The 19048-nt window shown below is 42.4% G+C and overlaps 1 protein-coding gene across 6 annotated transcripts in view; it reads left to right on the forward strand.

Moving 5' to 3' along the window:
• Positions 1-19048, forward strand: part of TBCD (tubulin folding cofactor D) — a 125450-nt gene that overhangs the window by 47923 nt on the left and 58479 nt on the right. For all 6 annotated transcript variants that reach the window (XM_077924294.1, XM_077924292.1, XM_077924291.1 and 3 more), the window contains one exon: positions 13530-13686. In XM_077924294.1, coding sequence (XP_077780420.1) covers positions 13530-13686 — 157 coding nt within the window. The remainder of the gene's footprint in view (positions 1-13529; positions 13687-19048) is intronic.

Consider the following 19048-nt stretch of genomic DNA (forward strand, 5'->3'; position numbering starts at 1 on the left):
AATGTGCCCTCTACTTTAAAAACAACTCAAGATGAATTGTACATTTATGAGTACATTTATGAATTTTGCATTCTGTGCAGCATTCAGATATGCCAGTTCCAGCTCACTGGCTTCTCTTATTTTGACAGATGTTTTGCACACGCTTTTTAAAATTTAGCATTAGAGCCATAAGTAGTATGTGTATGGGTTTTTAAAGGATGAGTGAAATTCTTAGGAAGCTGGAGTTAATGTCCAATACACCATTTTGTATTTGTCCATCCCACACTAGAACTGTCAAGAAGAGAGGAAGCTGCTTTTGTTGCATATGAGATCTCCCTCGGTTCCTTAATTTCTCTCCTTTACAAGTAAAAAGGTACATCGTCATAGGTCTCTGAGAAGGTTGCTACTGAAAGCTAAATGGAAGAACCATACACACACAGATCCATTCCAAGGAATTATAGGGTGTTAAGGATCAGAAGGATAATGCACATGGCCAACACATCAACTGGAGGTCAGGCACCAGATCAGATGTTCAGGGTTCATAGAGTCATAGAATTGTAGAGTTGTAAGGGACCCCAGGGGTCATCTAGTCCAACCCCCTGCAATGCAGGAATCTCAGTTAAATTATACATGACAGCTGGCCAGCCAGATGGGCAGGGTATAAATAATAAATTATTATTGTTATTATTATTATTATTATTTAAAAACATCCAAGGAAGCAGAACCCACTACCTCTCGTGGAAGTCTGTCCCACTATTGAACAGCTGTTACTGGCAGGAAGTTATTCCTTGTGTGTAGTTGGAATCTCCTTTCTTGTAACTTGAAGCCATTGGTTCAGGTCCTACCCTCCGGAGCAGAAGAATACAAACTTGCTCCATCTTCCATGTGATAGCCCTTTAGATATTTGAAGATTACTATCATACCTCCTCTCAGTCTCCCCTTTTCCAGGGTAACATACCAAACTCAATTATTCCTCATAATGCTTGGTTTCCAGACCCTTGATCATATTGGTTGTCCCCCTTTGCACACGTTCCAGCTTGTCAATATCCTTCTTAAATTGTGGTGTCCAGAACTGGACACAGTACACCAGGTTGGGTCTGACCAAAGCAGAATAGACACTAGACTTCTGCTGTGTCTTCGCAATCGCAGCATCTTTTCTAGGTGTTCACAGACCGACTGTTTAATTTTCTGTTCTAGGACCTTTCCTGGTATCGATGTCAAGCTCACTGGTCATAGGCAAGTGCAGAGTAAGAGCCAGGCAGAAGATTTAGTTTGAAGGAAGCAGTAGAGGGCTTGATTGTGATCATGATCTGAGGGAGCAGGAGAATAAGTACAATGCTTGTGCTCAAAGAGAAGATGGGTGGACTAATGGGCTGACCTAGCCTGCTGATTCACTCGGAGAGTCAGATGACAGTAGGCTAGGAGGTCTGCTGCTTCTTTTCAGGTTGGAATGACAGCCTAGAGGCCTGCCTTTTCCTTCAGGTCGTGTCTGTGTGGCCTGTTAAGGACACAAAGCTGTTGGAGGCCCTGGTTTGAGATCCCCTGCTGTGCCTTACACAGTGTAGGCTTGTGAACATCCCCTAATATAGGGTGGGATTTATTAGCAGCAGAAACCCATGTAAGGACTTCCTCTAGTGTAACTGTGCTTTCTCCCTTCTCATGTGCCCCATTGGCTGTGGGGGAGGGTTGAGAGAACCCCCAGAACAGCATGGGAGGAAGGAGAGAGCAGATTGTTTGTTCCATCAAGTAAGCAGACATGTTTGTATTAAGAGGGCATTTTGCTGAGTGAATTCCTCCCCACTGTATTGTCAGTTCCCTTCTTGTTATGCATGTGAACAATGATATCATCTGTTGTTGTTTTTAACAATACATTCTAGCATCTACTTTCTACATGATATAAATAAATTCTAAGGTGTTTTCACAGCAGACTGGCAACTGAGAGTCCCCAGAGTTTTTAAGGTGGATATACTGTTGATATACAGGTGACAATTATTTTAGGTGTGTCCAGTTGACATGCAGTCACCAATGCACAGGTGTTTTGGATTCAGAAGAAGGCAGAAGAGGGGTGGGGGGTTTGCTTATACGTGCTCCGCCGATGCGCGTGGGGCTGGGAACAGAACCCCTGCACGAAAGGGGCACTGCCTGTACTATCAAGCCCACAAAAGCTTGCATGATCATCCCATGCAACAAATACATTCTCCAGAGCCCATGCTCATAATCCCCCTCCCCCATAAATAAATATATAAAACCTATGGTTTGATGGGGGATAGGGTTGATACAGTGGTACCTCGGGTTACAGACGCTTCAGGTTACAGACTCCGCTAACCCAGAAATACTACCTTAGGTTAAGAACTTTGCTTCAAGATGAGAACAGAAATCGTGTGGTGGCAGGAAGACCCGAGGTACCACTGTAGTAGGATCTGTAGTAAACATCTAAATATACTTGTCTCTATTCAACATCGGAATGCCATTGTTCTACAGCTTGCCTTTCAAAATTTCTTCATTACTGCAGACCACAGTTGTCAGCTCTAAGCCTGAGCATCCACTGCAGCTTTCTTTCATCCTAAGCGCCTTTCCCACTGTTTACCTTCCAAAATCCTCTTGCATGTAAAAAAGGGTTGCTTGCCTCATCCTGTCAGCTTCATTACTCCTATTATCCATTTGGCCTTTTCCATTGACTAAGGACACACACCCCCCATTCTCCCCTCTCCCCTTTTGACTTCACATGTTGGCACATTGAATATTCTTCACTCATTAACTCCTTGCTCTTAATTTTAAATGGCCTGGAGAAGGGACTGGTGCTTAGAAAATCAGTAGTTGACAATAGTAGGTCAATCTTTGCCCTGTCTTGTTCTTGACCTGAAGATGGTTCAGTATTTTGTTGGCGGGGGGAGGGATATGACTGGGCAGGTGTGACTTGTGCTTGGGACCCCAAAGGACCTGATGAGGCTTGACAACCCTTGCTGTATACTCTGTAAGTTTGTCTGTTTTGTTTCTTGTGCTGTTGAATCAGAGGGAAGCCAGGGTAGCGATGTTGGCCTCTGGGCATGATCCTAGTGCAGCAAAGAGCTTATTAAAAGCCAGCCACTCCCTGGAAGTGGTAGCTGCTAGGCAGACCTGCTCAACTGGGCTGTAGCTGAAGTAGAGCAGAATGTGCAGGTGCAGCAGGCATTGTATTAAACTGGAGGCAATAGAGCAAAATACCTGGATATGCAAGTTCAGGGAGTAGAGCCTTGGAGACAGGATGCTTCTTGTTTTCTTCACTAATGAATATAACTGGTCCTGGTCAAATTGATACTGGCAGCTGTTTTTCCATTGTTGGGGTGAATTTATTGTCCTCTCATCTAGTGTTGTATAATTATTATAAGCATGTAGACCAGTCACCTGATAGGTGACACCCATTAAAAGAAGATGAACGCAATAGTCATATTGGAGGCGATATAATTCCAGGCTTGATGCAACGCTGATTGTTATCATTGTTATTCTCCTAACAGTGCCGCACTTGGGATGAATTAATGCCAGCACATTTGGAGTGTCATTTGGAAAAGTGGTGTCTGTCTTTCTTCTTCTTTTTACTCAAAGCTGCTGTGCTTAAAAGTACACAGGTTCCACTATGTAGCTAAGGACCTGTATCACTTAAAACAAGCTTTAGCTTCTGGGATTTAGTGTGCTTTGAGGAAAGGGATTCAGAATGTTTTGGTAGTCTCTGTTCTTCTCAGATGTGTCTGAGAAACTGCATCCTCTCAGAGAAAGAGTATTTTCATTAGTATAAATTCTGGAGACATGTGAAATATATTGGAAGTTCAGTTTTACAGAAGAAAATAATATTATCACAGGCATGGGACTTCTTTAGAAGAATGTAGCCATATTTCAGCTTGTTGTCTGTTCCCATGTATAATCTTCTCTTGATGGTACTTTCTTACACCTTCAGGAGGTCCATTTTATACGACAGTATTACCTTGGATAAATAGCAGAAACCAGTTTAAGAGCTAGCTGTACCCCTAAACTTGCAAAAAAAAATTACACAATCTCTTTTCAAGTGTCCTCTCTCAGTCCTGTTTGCATAATTGCTGACTTACATTTAACGCCTTTTGAGACACTCTTTTGTCCTTCCTAATGACTTCTAATCTCCAAATTTGGTGGCATGTTACAAGTCAGAGCAAGTTGGTTAGATAATACCCTTAGTTTCTAGGTAGTACAAAGGTTTTCTATTGGGGGAAAATAGAAAAATGTTTACATCTTGAGTCATCTTAAATTTTCTGACATGGAACATAAGAATTAAGTTGTGGATCACTTGTAGCTGGGGCTTGCTGCTGGCTGATTTGAGACTCAGTATGTTGGTCTGTAGGACACGGGTGGCGCTGTGGGTTAAACCACAGAGCCTAGGACTTGCCGATCAGAAGGTTGGCTGTTCGAATCCCCGCGACGGGGTGAGCTCCCATTGCTCAGTCCCTGCTCCTGCCAACCTAGCAGTTCCAAAGCATGTCAAAGTGCAAGTAGATAAACAGGTACCGCTCCGGCGGGAAGGTAAACGGCATTTCCGTGCGCAGCTCTGGTTCGCCAGAAGCAGCTTAGTCATGCTGGCCACATGCCCCGGAAGCTGTACGCCGGCTCCCTCGGCCAATAAAGTGAGATGAGCGCCGCAACCCCAGAGTCTGTCACGACTGGACCTAATGGCCAGGGGTCCCTTTACTTTTACCTTTATGTTGGTATGTTAGTGCTTTTCCTATTTAACTTTAGTTAGCAGGGTGCTTTATGCTGTAAGGACACTGGATAGGATCACTGAATTTCTTAGCCATGAAACTTTGAGATGGAGTGTTAAGAGATGTTGTGTCTCTCAAGCATGATGCTAGAGATGGCCCCCACCTCTCTTGTTGTCAGGTTGGCAAAGAATAGGCAAAATGAATATTGAACATATAGAAAAAGAAAGCAGACTGAGATGAAAGAACCACAGGGCAGGTGATAACCAGATGTTGTTGGACTACAGCTCAGCCAGCATGACCAGTGGTCTAAGACTATTTGACTTGCACAGCTAATGATCAGCAGACAAAACTAACCATGTTACAGTTGTGTTGGTGAGGATTCTTTGCTTCCAAACTTATTTTATTCCACTTGTACTGATCAGTAAGCATTGATACACTACACTACCTATTTATGTATATGTCCTGCTCCCAATTCCTGCTAATTACTTAGATTGGTTTCTATGTTCCATGGAAGAGGTGAAAGGAGTTGTATTTTCCCCGTAATTTCAGAACTTTTACAAAGAGTGGGTGTGCATTTCTGCCACTTCATTAGGATAAATATACATACAACATTTTTGTTCAATAAACAGGGCATGTGGAAGGACATTTTGCTCTCTCTTACCACTTCTGTGAATTAGCCAACATAGCCTTTAATGAAATAGCTATGAGTTGGGAGTCTTTCCCTTGCTCCTTTTCTTTCCGTTGCACATTGTGTAAACATTGTTTGTCCCAGGTTCAGCACGCAAGCATAGAGGTTCCCAAATTTTGGCTTGGCTTGAATTCACTTGAAAGGATGGCTGGTGTCTTCCCATTCCTGGGAAGCTTCTGCAGAAGGCAGTAGCACTGGGATGGGTTTTTGTATAAAAGAAAGGGAGAGCCTCCTTTTGCTTCCTCCACATTCTGCCTGCAGAAAAGGAGGGTAGTTCTCTTCCATGGCCAGGGCTTTTGCTTGAAGGGAGTCACTTGTTGCTGCCAAGGAGATAAATTAATTTATGGTCCCCTGCACATGCATAAAAAGGCAGAACATTATGCCCTCTAGAAAAGTGGCCTTCCTAGATGCTAGGGGACATAGAGCAAACCTGGAAGAGATTGTATTGTACAGGATCTGAACCAAGAATGTCGTATCTGATTAGACAATCTCTCTTTTAAACAAAAAACAAACAAAAAACACTTTTTGGCAGATTCACAGAACTTATTCAGCACAAGGAAGCACATTTAAATGTTGCTTGCAGGAGAAAGGACTTGGCTAAATGGAATACTATGGGCGGTATTCAATTAAATCCTTTGGCTAGCACCTCAACGTTCTAGAAATTTGTTGGGGATTTTTGATTTTGCTTTTCCTTTCGTAGCTTTATTTAGAAAATGTTATAATGCTCGTGGTTGACGGTTGTTCAGAAACTGAGTTAAAGAACATAAGGAAATGATGCTTTTCTCATGACATTAAAAAGGTCTTTCTGAACTCTATAGTGATGGGAAGGCAGAAGTTGTTTCTGTGCTTCATGGTATTCAAAGCAGAGCGTCCTGTTGCAACCTGTAGTTAATGCTGTTAAGTTAAGGATGGTGGGATAGAACAGGTGCTCATTAATACCTCTAGGCTACACGTACAGGTGACTGCATTTTAAAAAAGAATGCTGAAACTCAACAAGTGAATCTGGATTCTGTCAGTTTTCCATGTACAATATATGCAACCTGCTAATCACACAGCAATTCTTTTAATTTGAAAACTTGTGTTTATGATAATGTTTTTGCTTATGTCAAATTGGTTATGTATATCTTTACCACCACATGAAAAGCTAATGGTACTTTTTTATTTTGATAATAGGAGTGTGAATTGTTTTGAAATGAACTGTGAAAATGTTTGAACAGTTGATTTGAGTATAACATTATTTTGAGAGGATAACACAGAGGGGCTTATCCTGGGTTAAGATCATTTATTGGTCTGGATACATTGCCAAGTTCAAAATAACTAATAGCATATATTACCAAAAAAGAAAAGAGAAGAACTAACACATTTTTACTACACAAGCCTGGGCATGTACATTCATGTACATAATATATCTCAAATTTTACTTCTGTCCATCATTCCAGCACAAAATGTGTGCACGCGCGCGCGCACACACACACACACACACACATTTTGACAGTGTCTTAGATAAAGGCAGACATTCTTCTTAGTGGGCAACAACAGAATGGACTAGTGAATAAAACTTGCACTGTATGTCATGCATGATATGTGAGAGCCAGGCCTCCAAAGCAGCTTAATTGTTAGAGCCAGCATACCTTGCTTAGCTGCCGAATGTGTCCTGGGTTATCCTAACAGCAGACCCAAGGTTTCCTCAATACTCACCCTACCTTATTTTCCTCTGATCCTTTAAAATGTCAACTGCCCATATCCTGGTGTAAGAAATTCTGTGGTACTCCTGACTAGTTATATTTGCTTAAGGCTTAAAATGCATTGCTCAGAGTACACCTAGTGAAATCCTCAGAGTTGAGTTACTGGAGTTCATTCGCCCATTATGACCCAGCTTCCCTGATAATGACAAAATCTTCTTTCATTGGTTATAGGCAATAACCAATATAGGCAAGTCACACATGTTGATAAACTCTTAGGCCAGTGTTTCCCAACCTTTTTTGGGCAAAGGCACACTTGTTTGATGAAAAAAATCTTGAGGCACCCCGTGACATCAGCACGCAGCGTCACACCGGGAGGGAAGGGCGCCGGGGCGCTGCTGCTGCTGCTGCCGCCGTCGCTGCTCCCGGCAGGCATGGGCCCAGCTGAGGCGGCGGCGGCTGTTGTGGTGGTGGCGGCGATAGCGGGCGGAGGAGGGGGTGGCGGCGGGGCCGAGGTGGCCGGCGGCGGCGGGGGAGGCGGCGGCGGGTGGAGCAGGAGGGCGGCCGAGGCCGGTGAGGGAGTAGGGTTGCCCGGGGCTTGAGGAGCCGTCGCCGGGAGTTGCTGCTGCTGTTGTTGCTGCTGCTGCCCGGACATGCCGGCCTCCTCCTCGTCCGCTGTCTCGCGCTCCTCCCTTTTGCGCGCGCTGCCCCGCCGCCGCCCCATTGGCCGGGTCCTGTCAGCTGATCCTGTGTTATTTCCTGTGTGTGTGTGTGTGAGGGGAGAATGGAGAGAGAAACCTCGGCACCACCACCGCGGAGCCGCCCCCGGCTCGACGCGGATCCTCGCCGCCGCCGCCCCGCCTCTCGCCGCCCGACTCGCCCGCCTCCCTCCCACGGCACACCAGGCAACGTCTCGCGGCACACTAGTGTGCCGCGGAACACCGGTTGGGAAACACTGTCTTAGGCCATGTGTAATGGGATGATGAGCTGCTTGTGCGTAAAATGCAAGTCCCTCAGAGTTTGGTCAAGTCCTCAAACCTCTGCCTACGACGGAGCCCCTCCAGCATGGCTCCGTCAGTCGCTAGCAGAATCCGAAAGTGGTCTCTTACGGAATCTCTTCCAGCATAAAAGCTCCTTAACGGAAACACGTCTTCTGGACTCTCGGCGTGACAGTTTCCGGCGAGGAGTGGGTGTCCCTATAGGAGGTCTTGAAACCTCCCCACTGTTTTCGCTGGAAGTGTCTCTGAGCCATCCCTCCGACTCACTTTCCCCTGGAGCCCCTCCTCTCCCCCTGCTGGTTCCCTCTTCAGCTGCTAAGTCTGTCTCAACCTCAGGGAGCCCTTCCACCTCCTGTCCTTCCGATGGCAGTTCCCTGACACCATGTTTGGATATTTTGCTATACCACGGCTTAATGCAATGGAAATGAACTTAGCCACCTCCCAATCTTGGAAATCTTTGCGCTTTCAGTCCTGTTATCTGAAGGGAAAAAAAACTATGGCTGACATTAATTATGGCTAGTTTAAAAGAAGCCACCTTTAAAACATGGTTTCTGAAGCTGGCTTGTTTAATCATACTTTATATTTAACCATAGTTTCCAGTTGGGATGATGTAGGAAGCTGTGGTTTGCTAAAAGCAGAAGTGAAAGCTTCTGAATTGCCACTCTTGTATATATGGGAGGAGAAGAGGGGAGGGGAGAGTGCTTAAGCATGGGGGGGGGGGAATAACCACGCCACACTAAACCATTGTTTAAGGTGAGTTCTATACATGACCTACATAATCAACAACTTTATTATGACATGGAATTGCTTCTTCAGAAGCCTAACCTTTTCTTGAAGTACAAAATGTAGTACAGTGGTACCTCAGGTTACAGACTCCGCTAACCCAGAAATAGTACCTCGGGTTAAGAACTTTGCTTCAGGATGAGAACAGAAATCGCATGGCGGCAGTGGGAGGCCCCATTAGCTAAAGTGGTACCTCAGGTTAAGAATAGTTTCAGGTTAAGAATAGTTTCAGGTTAAGAACAGACCTCCAGAACGAATTAAATTCTTAACCCGAGGTACCACTGTATCTCCTGCCTGACACCTCTCATCTGTGTTTCCCAAGATGAAGAATCGTGTAATGATCAATAGAGCTTTTCTTTCTACACTTCTTAGAAAAACCAACATTTCCCCCTGGTTTTATTTAAGTCTGAGGTGGAAAGTACAGCGTAAACAGTAATATCAGTAGCAGTAATGTTTAATCTCCACAAGAAAAAATTTACAGCAGATTTTCAAAAACTGCCTCCAGGGGCTTTTTTGTGTTCTTGTATAACCAGTTAAATCCATTTTTTCACCAGTTTATTCAACACACTTGGGAACAAGTTAAACTACATTTTTCAAGACAGTTTTAGTGCTGTCAGGTTGTTTTATTTTCTTTCACCAAACAAAAAAGAGAATACCAAACTTTTGGTCCTGCGATGTGGTTTTCCCGTGTAGGGTAATTTTGTGCCTCTTAAAAGCAGTTTCTTCGTCCTCCTTAGAGGACGTGTTTTTTCATCTTAGGCACTTATTATTATTATCATCATTATTATTATTATCATTATTATAATCATCATTATTATCATTATTATTAAATTTACACCCCACCTTTCATCCAGGGACCTGAAGGTGGCACACCCTTCCCATTTATCCTCACAACAGCCCTCTGAGGTACGTTAAGCTGAGCAGCAGTGACTGCCCCAAGGTCGCTCAGTCCTGCCCAAGTGGGGATTTGAACCCCGGTCTCCCAGGCCATAGTGTGACACTCTAACCACTGCTCCACACTGCTAAAAATGACTTTTTCCAATACTGAATTAGTACTAGCCCTGTTCTGTGACAATAAAGCATTATTCTGCACCGGTGCAAATAACAGATGTGTGGCAGCTGATTCTATTCATGCCTTTTCCAATTTTCTGCTATTGTCTTTCCTGCTGGTCGGAAGAGTTGGAGGAGATTACTTATCCTTGAAAAGGACTGTCTTTGCATCAAATTTTGAGTGCACTGTTACATGTTAAAAATATTATATGTGTCATGAAGAACTCCTCTATACTATATGATACCATAGGCATTTGCTGGTTCATACTTGTAAGCCATGTGATGCAAAGGAATCTCTAAAGTTACTACAAGCTAACACCTTTAAAAAGCAGGACCAAGAGTACAGTGATTTGTATTAATTCCCAGACATGAATGCTCGACTTAATGGTGTCAAAGTTGATAGAGAGGCTAATAAAACAAAAACAAAAAACCTTGATATACAGTGCTTTCAAGTCTCAAAAGTGCTTCACATAGTTGCAGTCATTAGGAAAGCGGTATTACCCCTTCATTTCAGATGTGAGGACTGCGAGAGGGCAGCTTGCCTAAGGCTGTCTATTGAGATCATTGCATAGGTGGGATTCCAACCAGAGATTTTCCAGTTTGTGGCTTAAACTGCAATCCTAACTCCACCTACCTGGTAGTAAGCTCCACTGAATTTAGTAGTAAGAAGGCATTGTACAGTAGGATTGCACTGTGAAGTGTCTGAGCCACTACACCATAATCACACCTCATCTCTGTGAGGAAGTTCCCAATTTTAATTGAACACATTACAAGCCTGTGTTGTGTACTTTCTGTGTTTTGTGTTGTGCTGGCATCATCTGCCTTAGAGACAATGGAGGGTGTCTCCGGGGGAGGGGTGTATGTAGGGTGGACAAACTACCCTAGAAGGGGCATAATGTGTCCCCCATCAGAATGTGTACCTCCTAAAACAGAAATACTTGAAGCTTATGCCTCTCCTCCCCCCCCCCCCCTTAAAGCTTATGCCTCTTTCCCGGCCCTTACTTGTTCACCACAGAAAGAAGGGGAAGTATAAGAGTTAAGTGACTTTTATTTCCCCTGCAGGCTGTTATTTCTGTAGGCTACAGCAGTTGATTAAATTACATACTGTTCAGTAAGCAGTATGTTTGAACTATATTACCTGACTGGCAGATGCCAAGAGAAAGCCTTGTAGGGAAACCTGTGTGGTTGGTAGGTTTTGGCATCGGACCATTGGAACTGTGTGAAAGGTTTAATTTAGAAGCTTCCTCAGCCTCGCCAAAAGAGAAAAAGTAAAGAAAAACTGTAAGACCGTAGGGTTGCTGTTTAGTGTATTTGCTGTTGTCTTGTATAGTCCTTAGTTTCATTGTGTTACACACCCCTTATATAATTTCAACCTTTTGTGCACGATTCCTTAAAATTAGAATGAAATACAGGAGGTCCTTTGAAAGCCAGTTATTACATTTTTTTAAATTGCTATCTAGTTCCTCTTTAGTAGTAGTAGTAGTAGTAGTAGTAGTAGTAGTAGTAATAATAATTAATAATGGAACATTCTTCTTTTTCTTTATTGCTATCTAATTCCTCTTTGAGGGACATGGGTGGCACTGTGGTCTAAACCAGGTTGCCGATCAGAAGGTTGGCAGTTGAACCTTAGCTCAGCACAGTGATGGGCAATATGAAATGCCTTCTTTGGTCTGCCCTGAGTCAGCTTCATATCAGGCTCATTATAAAGCAGTTTTGCACATTAAACTGATAAATAATAATAAGTACGGCATATGCTTTTGAGGAAAGGAGAAGTTACCAGTTTGATTTGCTGAGAAAATTTGAACAGATACTTAACTCGCATTAAAATGAAGGAGATCCAAAAGTACTTAACTTTGGCCAAACTGTGCACTACATGCGTCTAGCAACTATTAGAGCAGGAATGGAGAACTGGATGTGGCTTGTAGGTCTGAGCCACAGACCATGTGACCTTTTTTGCTTCTACAGTGGTACCTCTGGATGCGAATGGGATCCGTTCTGGAGCCCCATTCACATCTAGAAGCAAACATAACCAGCGATGGCACGTCTGTGCATGCGTGTGTTGCTTTTTGCCGCTTCTGCACATGCGCGTGACGTCATTTTGAGTGTCTGCGCATGCGCAAGCGGCGAAACCCGGAAATAACGCGCTCTGTTACTTCTGGGGTTACCGCGGAGCGCAACTCAAACGCGCTCATCCCGAAGCACATTCAACCCGAGGTATGACTGTATGGCTCTTGCACCAACAATCAATTGATCTTTACGTTTTCATAAGCCTCTTGCAAAGTGCTGTCTTACAGAGCACTTTGCATAGGGGTTTGCAGCACTGCCAGTCAGCTCATTGGTGGTGTCTGCAACACGCCCCCCCCCCCACCTTTTGGTTTGGCCAAGTCTTGCCAACACCAGTAGAAGGTGTAGAAGTGGGTCAAGTACAGAATATGCTAACTCTGCATCTCAAGAGGGAGCAAGATGTACTCTGCTTGAGGAAGGGAGTTAAGTAAAGCCCCTCTTATGCAATAAAACTAGACAGATGATAGGCTAGAAAGAAAGGTTCTTCAGTCAAACTTTAATCTTAGTGTTATTGTAGCATTAGAATTTTATCTGTGTTGAGATAACTGTAAATATTGTTTGAATCATTTAATCAGTAAAAACAGCATGCAGCCCAATCTGCTGCACGTTAACAGACACTGAGTTCAGTGGGGCTCACTCCCAAGGACTTCTGGGTAATAATGCTTAGGCTTGCAATGCAGAAGGCTCTTAACTCTTGTATGGACAGCTGTGGGAATCAGAAATACAAAGCTTGGTTGAATTCCATTAACTTCATTTTAATGGCATTTAATGGCATTTAATGGCAGGTTTTAAGATACAGTGGATAGAATATATTGTGTGTCTATTCTGAAATGAGGTCCCATAAATGTAAACAAAACACAAAACAAAGCATTCAGATATCACAATAAACAATGGTTTATCATGATGTCTGAACGCAGCCACTGAGTCAATTCTTGGGTAATTTTGACTTCTGAGATTATGTTTTCTGATTGTTTTAATGATTTTTCTTGTTTTAGCCATCATTGAAATACTACCTTTGTAAAGAATAGAAACTCGAAGCATATTGTCAACTGAAGGTGTAGTTGTTTTCCATCCAGGTCTGAGCTGCCTTGTAGAAAGCCCAGATACTGCTAGCTGAGCTTCCCTGCTATTCTACATAAGCACTCATGCAGACCTTCAAAATATAGGAAAAATAGGCTCAGGAAAGCTCCCCTATCCCTTGCAGCAATGCTTGGCATTTCTCAATTAGAAAACAAAAACAACGCAATTTTATTTCAATGATTATGTGCACTTCATCCCTTCCAGCACCTGAATGAGCGTTTCCCACTTGTTGAGGTGTTTGTTGCTGCAGTTTTAGTTTAAGTTTCCCTCTAATAGCAAGGCAGTTCTTCACACCTTCTTCCTCCATTTTGTTTGTACTGTCTCTCCCCACTGATGCAGGATGAGGGTACGGGGAACAAAAGCATCTCAGACCCTTTGCTACAGAACTGTCACCACCTGCACAAATCATTCACCAACTGTCCTTATTCCTCTTCTAATACAAGGATCTCATTGAATGACTTCCATGCAGTTTATTTTTTCTCATTTCAAAAATTCTCCACAGTTGTTCCTGTGATTTTAAAAGGACTGAGCTACGATGAGAAGCGAGGAGCTTGCAGTGTCGGCTCGAACGTTCGGGATTCTGCTTGTTATGTATGTTGGGCTTTTGCTCGTGCCTATGATCCCTTAGAACTGAGACCATTTGTCAATCAGATTTCAAGGTAAGTTACTACAGTGAAATGCTTGGTTTATCTGTTTCATATAGATGGGGCAGATTTCAGAAAATGAACTATGGAATAAATTTGCATTTCAGTAGTGCTTACAAGTCAAGACAATATAAACAAAAACAGTCCCCTACCACTTTCAAAATAATTTGGTAAAACTGGAACCTGTTATTGTTACATGTCTGTCTCGGAAATCATTTTATTCTAGCATTGAATGAATTTATCAAGTCTGCTCTGCTTGTTGTTGTTTTTAAATTGTCTTTTGGGTTTATGATGTTTTAACTTTATATTGTATTATATTTGGGGGGCGGTTGTTTTATTTTTCCTTACCTTTGTATACTGCTCTGGTAACTTTGTAGATGAAAAGTTACCTAAGGAAGCATTTGTAATAAATAAATGTTATTCCTCTGGGGGCAATTTTTAAAAGTTTTTGATCATGCATGTCAACTCTGAGAGAAACATCCTTTTTTGCTTCTTTTGAATACTTAAAGAAAAATTCACCCCAAGCAATCTTAGCTGAAGAAATGTCACAAGATCTCCAATCAATGGAACATGAGTTTACACAGTTGTTATGTAATCAATTTTTTAGCCAGATTCTGCATATATTGGTGGCAACTTGGCATTTAGCTACAAATCTTCCATCTTGGCAGTGCACTAGTTGAAAATACTTCAACATCCTATTTCTGAGAAATACATTTCTTCTAATGAGGCCCTAAAGCTGTGTGTTTATCTGTCTTTTCCTCTTGGAATAATGAAGTGTGGGAGCAATGAAGCTCTATGCTGAGAATCAGGAACTTTCACAGGATGACACACAGTTTCACCTGTATTAGCACACCTTGGTTTACAGCCAGAAACACTAATCATATGCCTTTACTTTCTTGTCTCTTCAGTTCTAACTTTAGGTGTGTCACTCATTCTGACTGAGAAGAGTGATATATTTAGCCAGAAACAAATTCTGCTACCTTTCAAAATTGAATAATTCGGTATCTTGAAATAGGCTGAACTTCATTGTATAGTTCGCATGTAACTCTCTCTGAAAGTAAACTTAAGGGATATAGGCATTGAGATGGGCTTAATTTGTGCAGTTATTGAGATCTTTTGTGTCCCTTCGAGATTTTGCAACATATGAATCTTGCAAACGTCCTCATGCCTTCTTGCCTCCGCTATTAATTGGAAGAAATATTGCAGTGCACATCAGGTCATAGAATGGTACACCTGCAATTTTTAATTTGCTGCTCATGTACAGTATGCAACATTTTATTGGAATAATGCTTTCATGGTTACATGGTGTGATCTTCTAGGACTTTGCATTCTGTGGCAGCAGTTCTATGGCATAGTAAGCTGCTGTTGCTTCATTTCTCCCCTAGGGTGAGCAGCAGCAACAAGCCATAATCCCTGGTTTAACCAGGGATTTGAAGCCAAGGTTTGTTTGAGCAAAACAAATAATGACTCCTCAGTCTGGGCTTATCCCTAAGCCAGGGTCATGTACTGTTGCTCCTACTTGCACTCGGGCAAGAACAAAGTGTTACTGATCTCTGTACTTGCGGGAAAAAGGAAATTGTAGACATGTAAAATTCAGAAATGCTGCTTTCCCCAATCTGGTGCCCTCCAGTGGTTTTGGTTAATCAATTTAGGCTGTTCCTTATAACCATGCCGTAATTGAAAACCAGTATCTTTTCACTAAGCAGTTGTATACAAAATAGCTTAATGTTTTTTGAAATGCTCCTGCGCAGGAAGCTAGGTTTGTTGTATGCTGGGTTTCTATAAATCTTAAAGATCATTAAAAATTATGTTTAGTTGGTTGAATCCCTAGATAATTGTATTGTTGTGTTGCTGATGAAAATGAAAAGGGGGTCTACTGTTGTGAAGACATGAATGCTCTTCCTTTACTTACGCTTGAGAACAGTACTAACCCGCAGCTCAGAAGAAATTGATGACACTGTGGGAGTGCAGGCAGTTTAGTCTTCCCTGGAGTACTGCCTGGTGAGAAGAAAAGAAAGGTGTGGCTCTTAGGTAAATGGAGCCACTTGACTCTGGGGCAAGATTAGCCTGCAGAATCAGGAAATATGAATATTGCTCAGAGCTACATCTTGTGCTCTGATGAAATGTTGAGAATAACCTGTACATGAGGAATATATTTTGTTGTCTGACTAGTTCATGCTAAAAGTAATATCTGTTACATATTGGGTAACATATTTGCACTCTCAGACTCCATTTTTCACAACGTGTGTGTCTGGCTTTCGTTGCAGAAATAAGGATTTGTGGCAGTAGTTCAGTGAGGCCTTTTAACATTGCGTCTCTTCTTGCCTACTCATAGTTCTGTCATAATGACTTTGGCATTGCTTTTGACCCCAGTGGCTCCTTTGTACACCCAAATTAGCAAACCTGTAAAGATCATGGCAATCTCCAAGAGCAAATGAGGGCAAGTGTGCTTCCACTTGGCAAACTGTAATGTGAGCGGTTACCAACAGAGAGAAACAGAGAACCTTCTGTTCAAGGATTAATACCAGAAATGGTGTTAATAACTCGCTGTAACTGATGGTGAGTTTGGTGCCCAACAGGATTGCTCTTTTTCAGGAGCTTCGGCCAGCATGGAGCCTTGCATGATACCTTAAAAAAAAAAAATTATCACCCTTCCAAAACCACTTCCACTATTAGAGCTCAGAATTGAGACTGGCTGGTTGCCAGCATTGAACCTGAGCATTTTATTGCTGCATAGCCTGAGAAGCAACATGTCCATCTCCCTGATGCTAATGTACACTTCCAGGATAATATGAATGGTGTTAAATGAATGGTTGGGGGATCAAGCAGGCCTGACCCTCTTCATCTGTCATCTTTGGCATTCCAGGGCTCAGCTGTCCTTAACCATAAAACTAAACACAGACTAATCAAATATATTCATTTCCGTAAATATATACCCTACTGTTCTTCTCAAACCAAGTCCATATAATAGAAACAGCAGTGATTCCTAAAAAGAGGAAATAACCTTCACTGAAACCACAGAAAAGCAGTAAATATAAAACCCAGCTATCCCAAAGGTGTTTTGTTTTTGTTTTTTTGAGAAGCCATGTGTTTGCCTAAGCACCTGTGTCAAGAGTCAGATAAGTCTCCTTGGGCATTTCTTAAGACTCACGCTACCACAGAGAAGGTTCTGCAACTTGTGGACACCCACACAGCTCATAAGTTCTTCTCAGTAGGGAAGATAGAAATGTTTCTCACTTCCTTCTTTTTGTGTAGCAGGGCAGTGCCTGGCTTGGAAAACCACACCTATTCCTGCCTCTTCTTTTGTCAGAATAGTAGAGGTGAAGGAAGTAGGGGGACCTGACCGAAACTTTCGATTGCTTGCCTTGCCCTGCCCTGCCCTGCCCTTTAAACTTGTTGGGGCTTAAATATACAAAATGGAAACAGTGACACCAACTTTTGTTTAGTGAAACGGTGTGCAACTAAACAGATTGCAATGGAAAGTGGGCAGATATTTCCTGGCTTTGAATGTTACTGTGTTCAGTAGCAGTGGCACCTAATTTACAAGCTAGAAGGCTATAGCTAACTTTCATATCTAATTTTTATGAAATAATCTGCATCATCATGTACAAGCTCCTTGCCGGCTGAACTTTTGAACTACTTTAGATACCCAGATATTTAGCTTCACAGTATGAACCCAAATTTCCGTGACTTTTTGTCCACTGTGTTCCATTCAAGAGTCATAGTACTATGAGCTCCATGACCTTGATTTAGTGAAATTTAAGATGGCTGTCTTAGATTTACTTCCGCATCCATGAAAATTAGATTTGTTGGAAAAACGTTTTTCAGTAATATGATACTTACACACTAATAGCATTCATTGCCAACCCTCATTGTGGAGGTTTCAGTATACCTTTTTTGTCTCTTGAGTTATGCAAAGCAAATATAATGTCATAACAAAAGTTTTAATATGCTTTAGGATACTACATAAGAAGTATCATTGACACTTGAAAGAGTGAGCCATTCTTTGCCATACCTGTTGGAAATCAGATGCAATTAACTCGCGATATGTCAAAACATGTTTTATTCCTTTCTTGTGAAAGAAATCCCATTTTGGCTGTTCCATTATGTTGGGAAATCCTGGTGGAGTCTCATGTAAACTCCCTCAGTAGAAGGGAGGCGATAGCTTAATCAGATGCTGTAAGCATGGGTTCATGGTGTAATTGCTCATTAGTGTATCACAATGCTTTCCTTGCGTGACTATGAGCCTTCTACCTGGTGTTGTGGATTTTGTGGAGAGCCCATCTCCCCTTCTTGCCCCTAATTATAGTACCTGCTTAATGACCAAGTGCCAGTTTTGACTTACCAGTAACTGACAATACGAAAGATAACATACTACTTGGCAATTCCACAACAGGCAGAAACCTAATCCTCTCCCTCAATATTTGAAGAACTAGTAAAAAAGATTTCTTGGCTCTGTTAACCGGCATCTAAAATAGGACCTAATGGGTTGGTGGTGATGGCAGGCTACAAATTGTCACTTCTCTGCATCTGGGCCTCCTTTCATGATGCACCAAAGGCAGGCTAGAAACTATTTGCTCTGGTCTACCCAGTGCAACACTTGCCTACCTTGCTATAAGCAGCAAGGGTCCACAGAGGGTTGGGATGTCCTAGCTGCCCTGGTGATGAGCCCTCAGATCAGGTTGCCTCTGGTCATGTCACTTGTGAACATCTCCCTGCCCCAGACTGCGGGTACAAAGGGGAGTTTACGTCCAGCCAGAGGGAGATTAAGTATGCTTGCCAAGGTTATTAATAAATGTTGTACAGCGTTGTAGAATAGACCCTGCTAATTACATTGTGGCCCATTTCTTCATTGTTGCTGTAGTGTGCCTTAAACTGTGTACTGAAATTCGTATATCCAGACAGATCTCAGTCAAATAGTGGTGGTGTCCCCAGAATATGGAAAGTATAGAAAATACAGAATACAGGAAGTATTCTTCCAAGGAACTTTAAGTACATAAAGCTGTAGCCTCTGGGTTGTATACAGCTAAGTAATACTCAAGAGTAGACCTGTCAATATTAATGAACCTAAGTTAACGTTAAGTTAGTCATGTCCATTAGCTTCAGTGTATCTATGCTGCATAGGAATAGCATTGGATACAACCCTTGAGTGATGTACAGTGGTACCTCGGGTTACATATGCTTCAGGTTACATACGCTTCAGGTTACATACTCCGCTAACCCAGAAATAGTGCTTCAGGTTAAGAACTTTGCTTCAGGATAAGAACAGAAATCGTGCTCTGGCGGTGCGGCGGCAGCGGGAAGCCCCATTAGCTAAAGTGGTGCTTCAGGTTAAGAACAGTTTCAGGTTAAGAACGGACCTCCGGAACAAATTAAG

This window comes from Podarcis muralis, chromosome 2 (genome assembly GCF_964188315.1).
Source record: "Podarcis muralis chromosome 2, rPodMur119.hap1.1, whole genome shotgun sequence".
NCBI lineage: Eukaryota > Metazoa > Chordata > Lepidosauria > Squamata > Lacertidae > Podarcis > Podarcis muralis.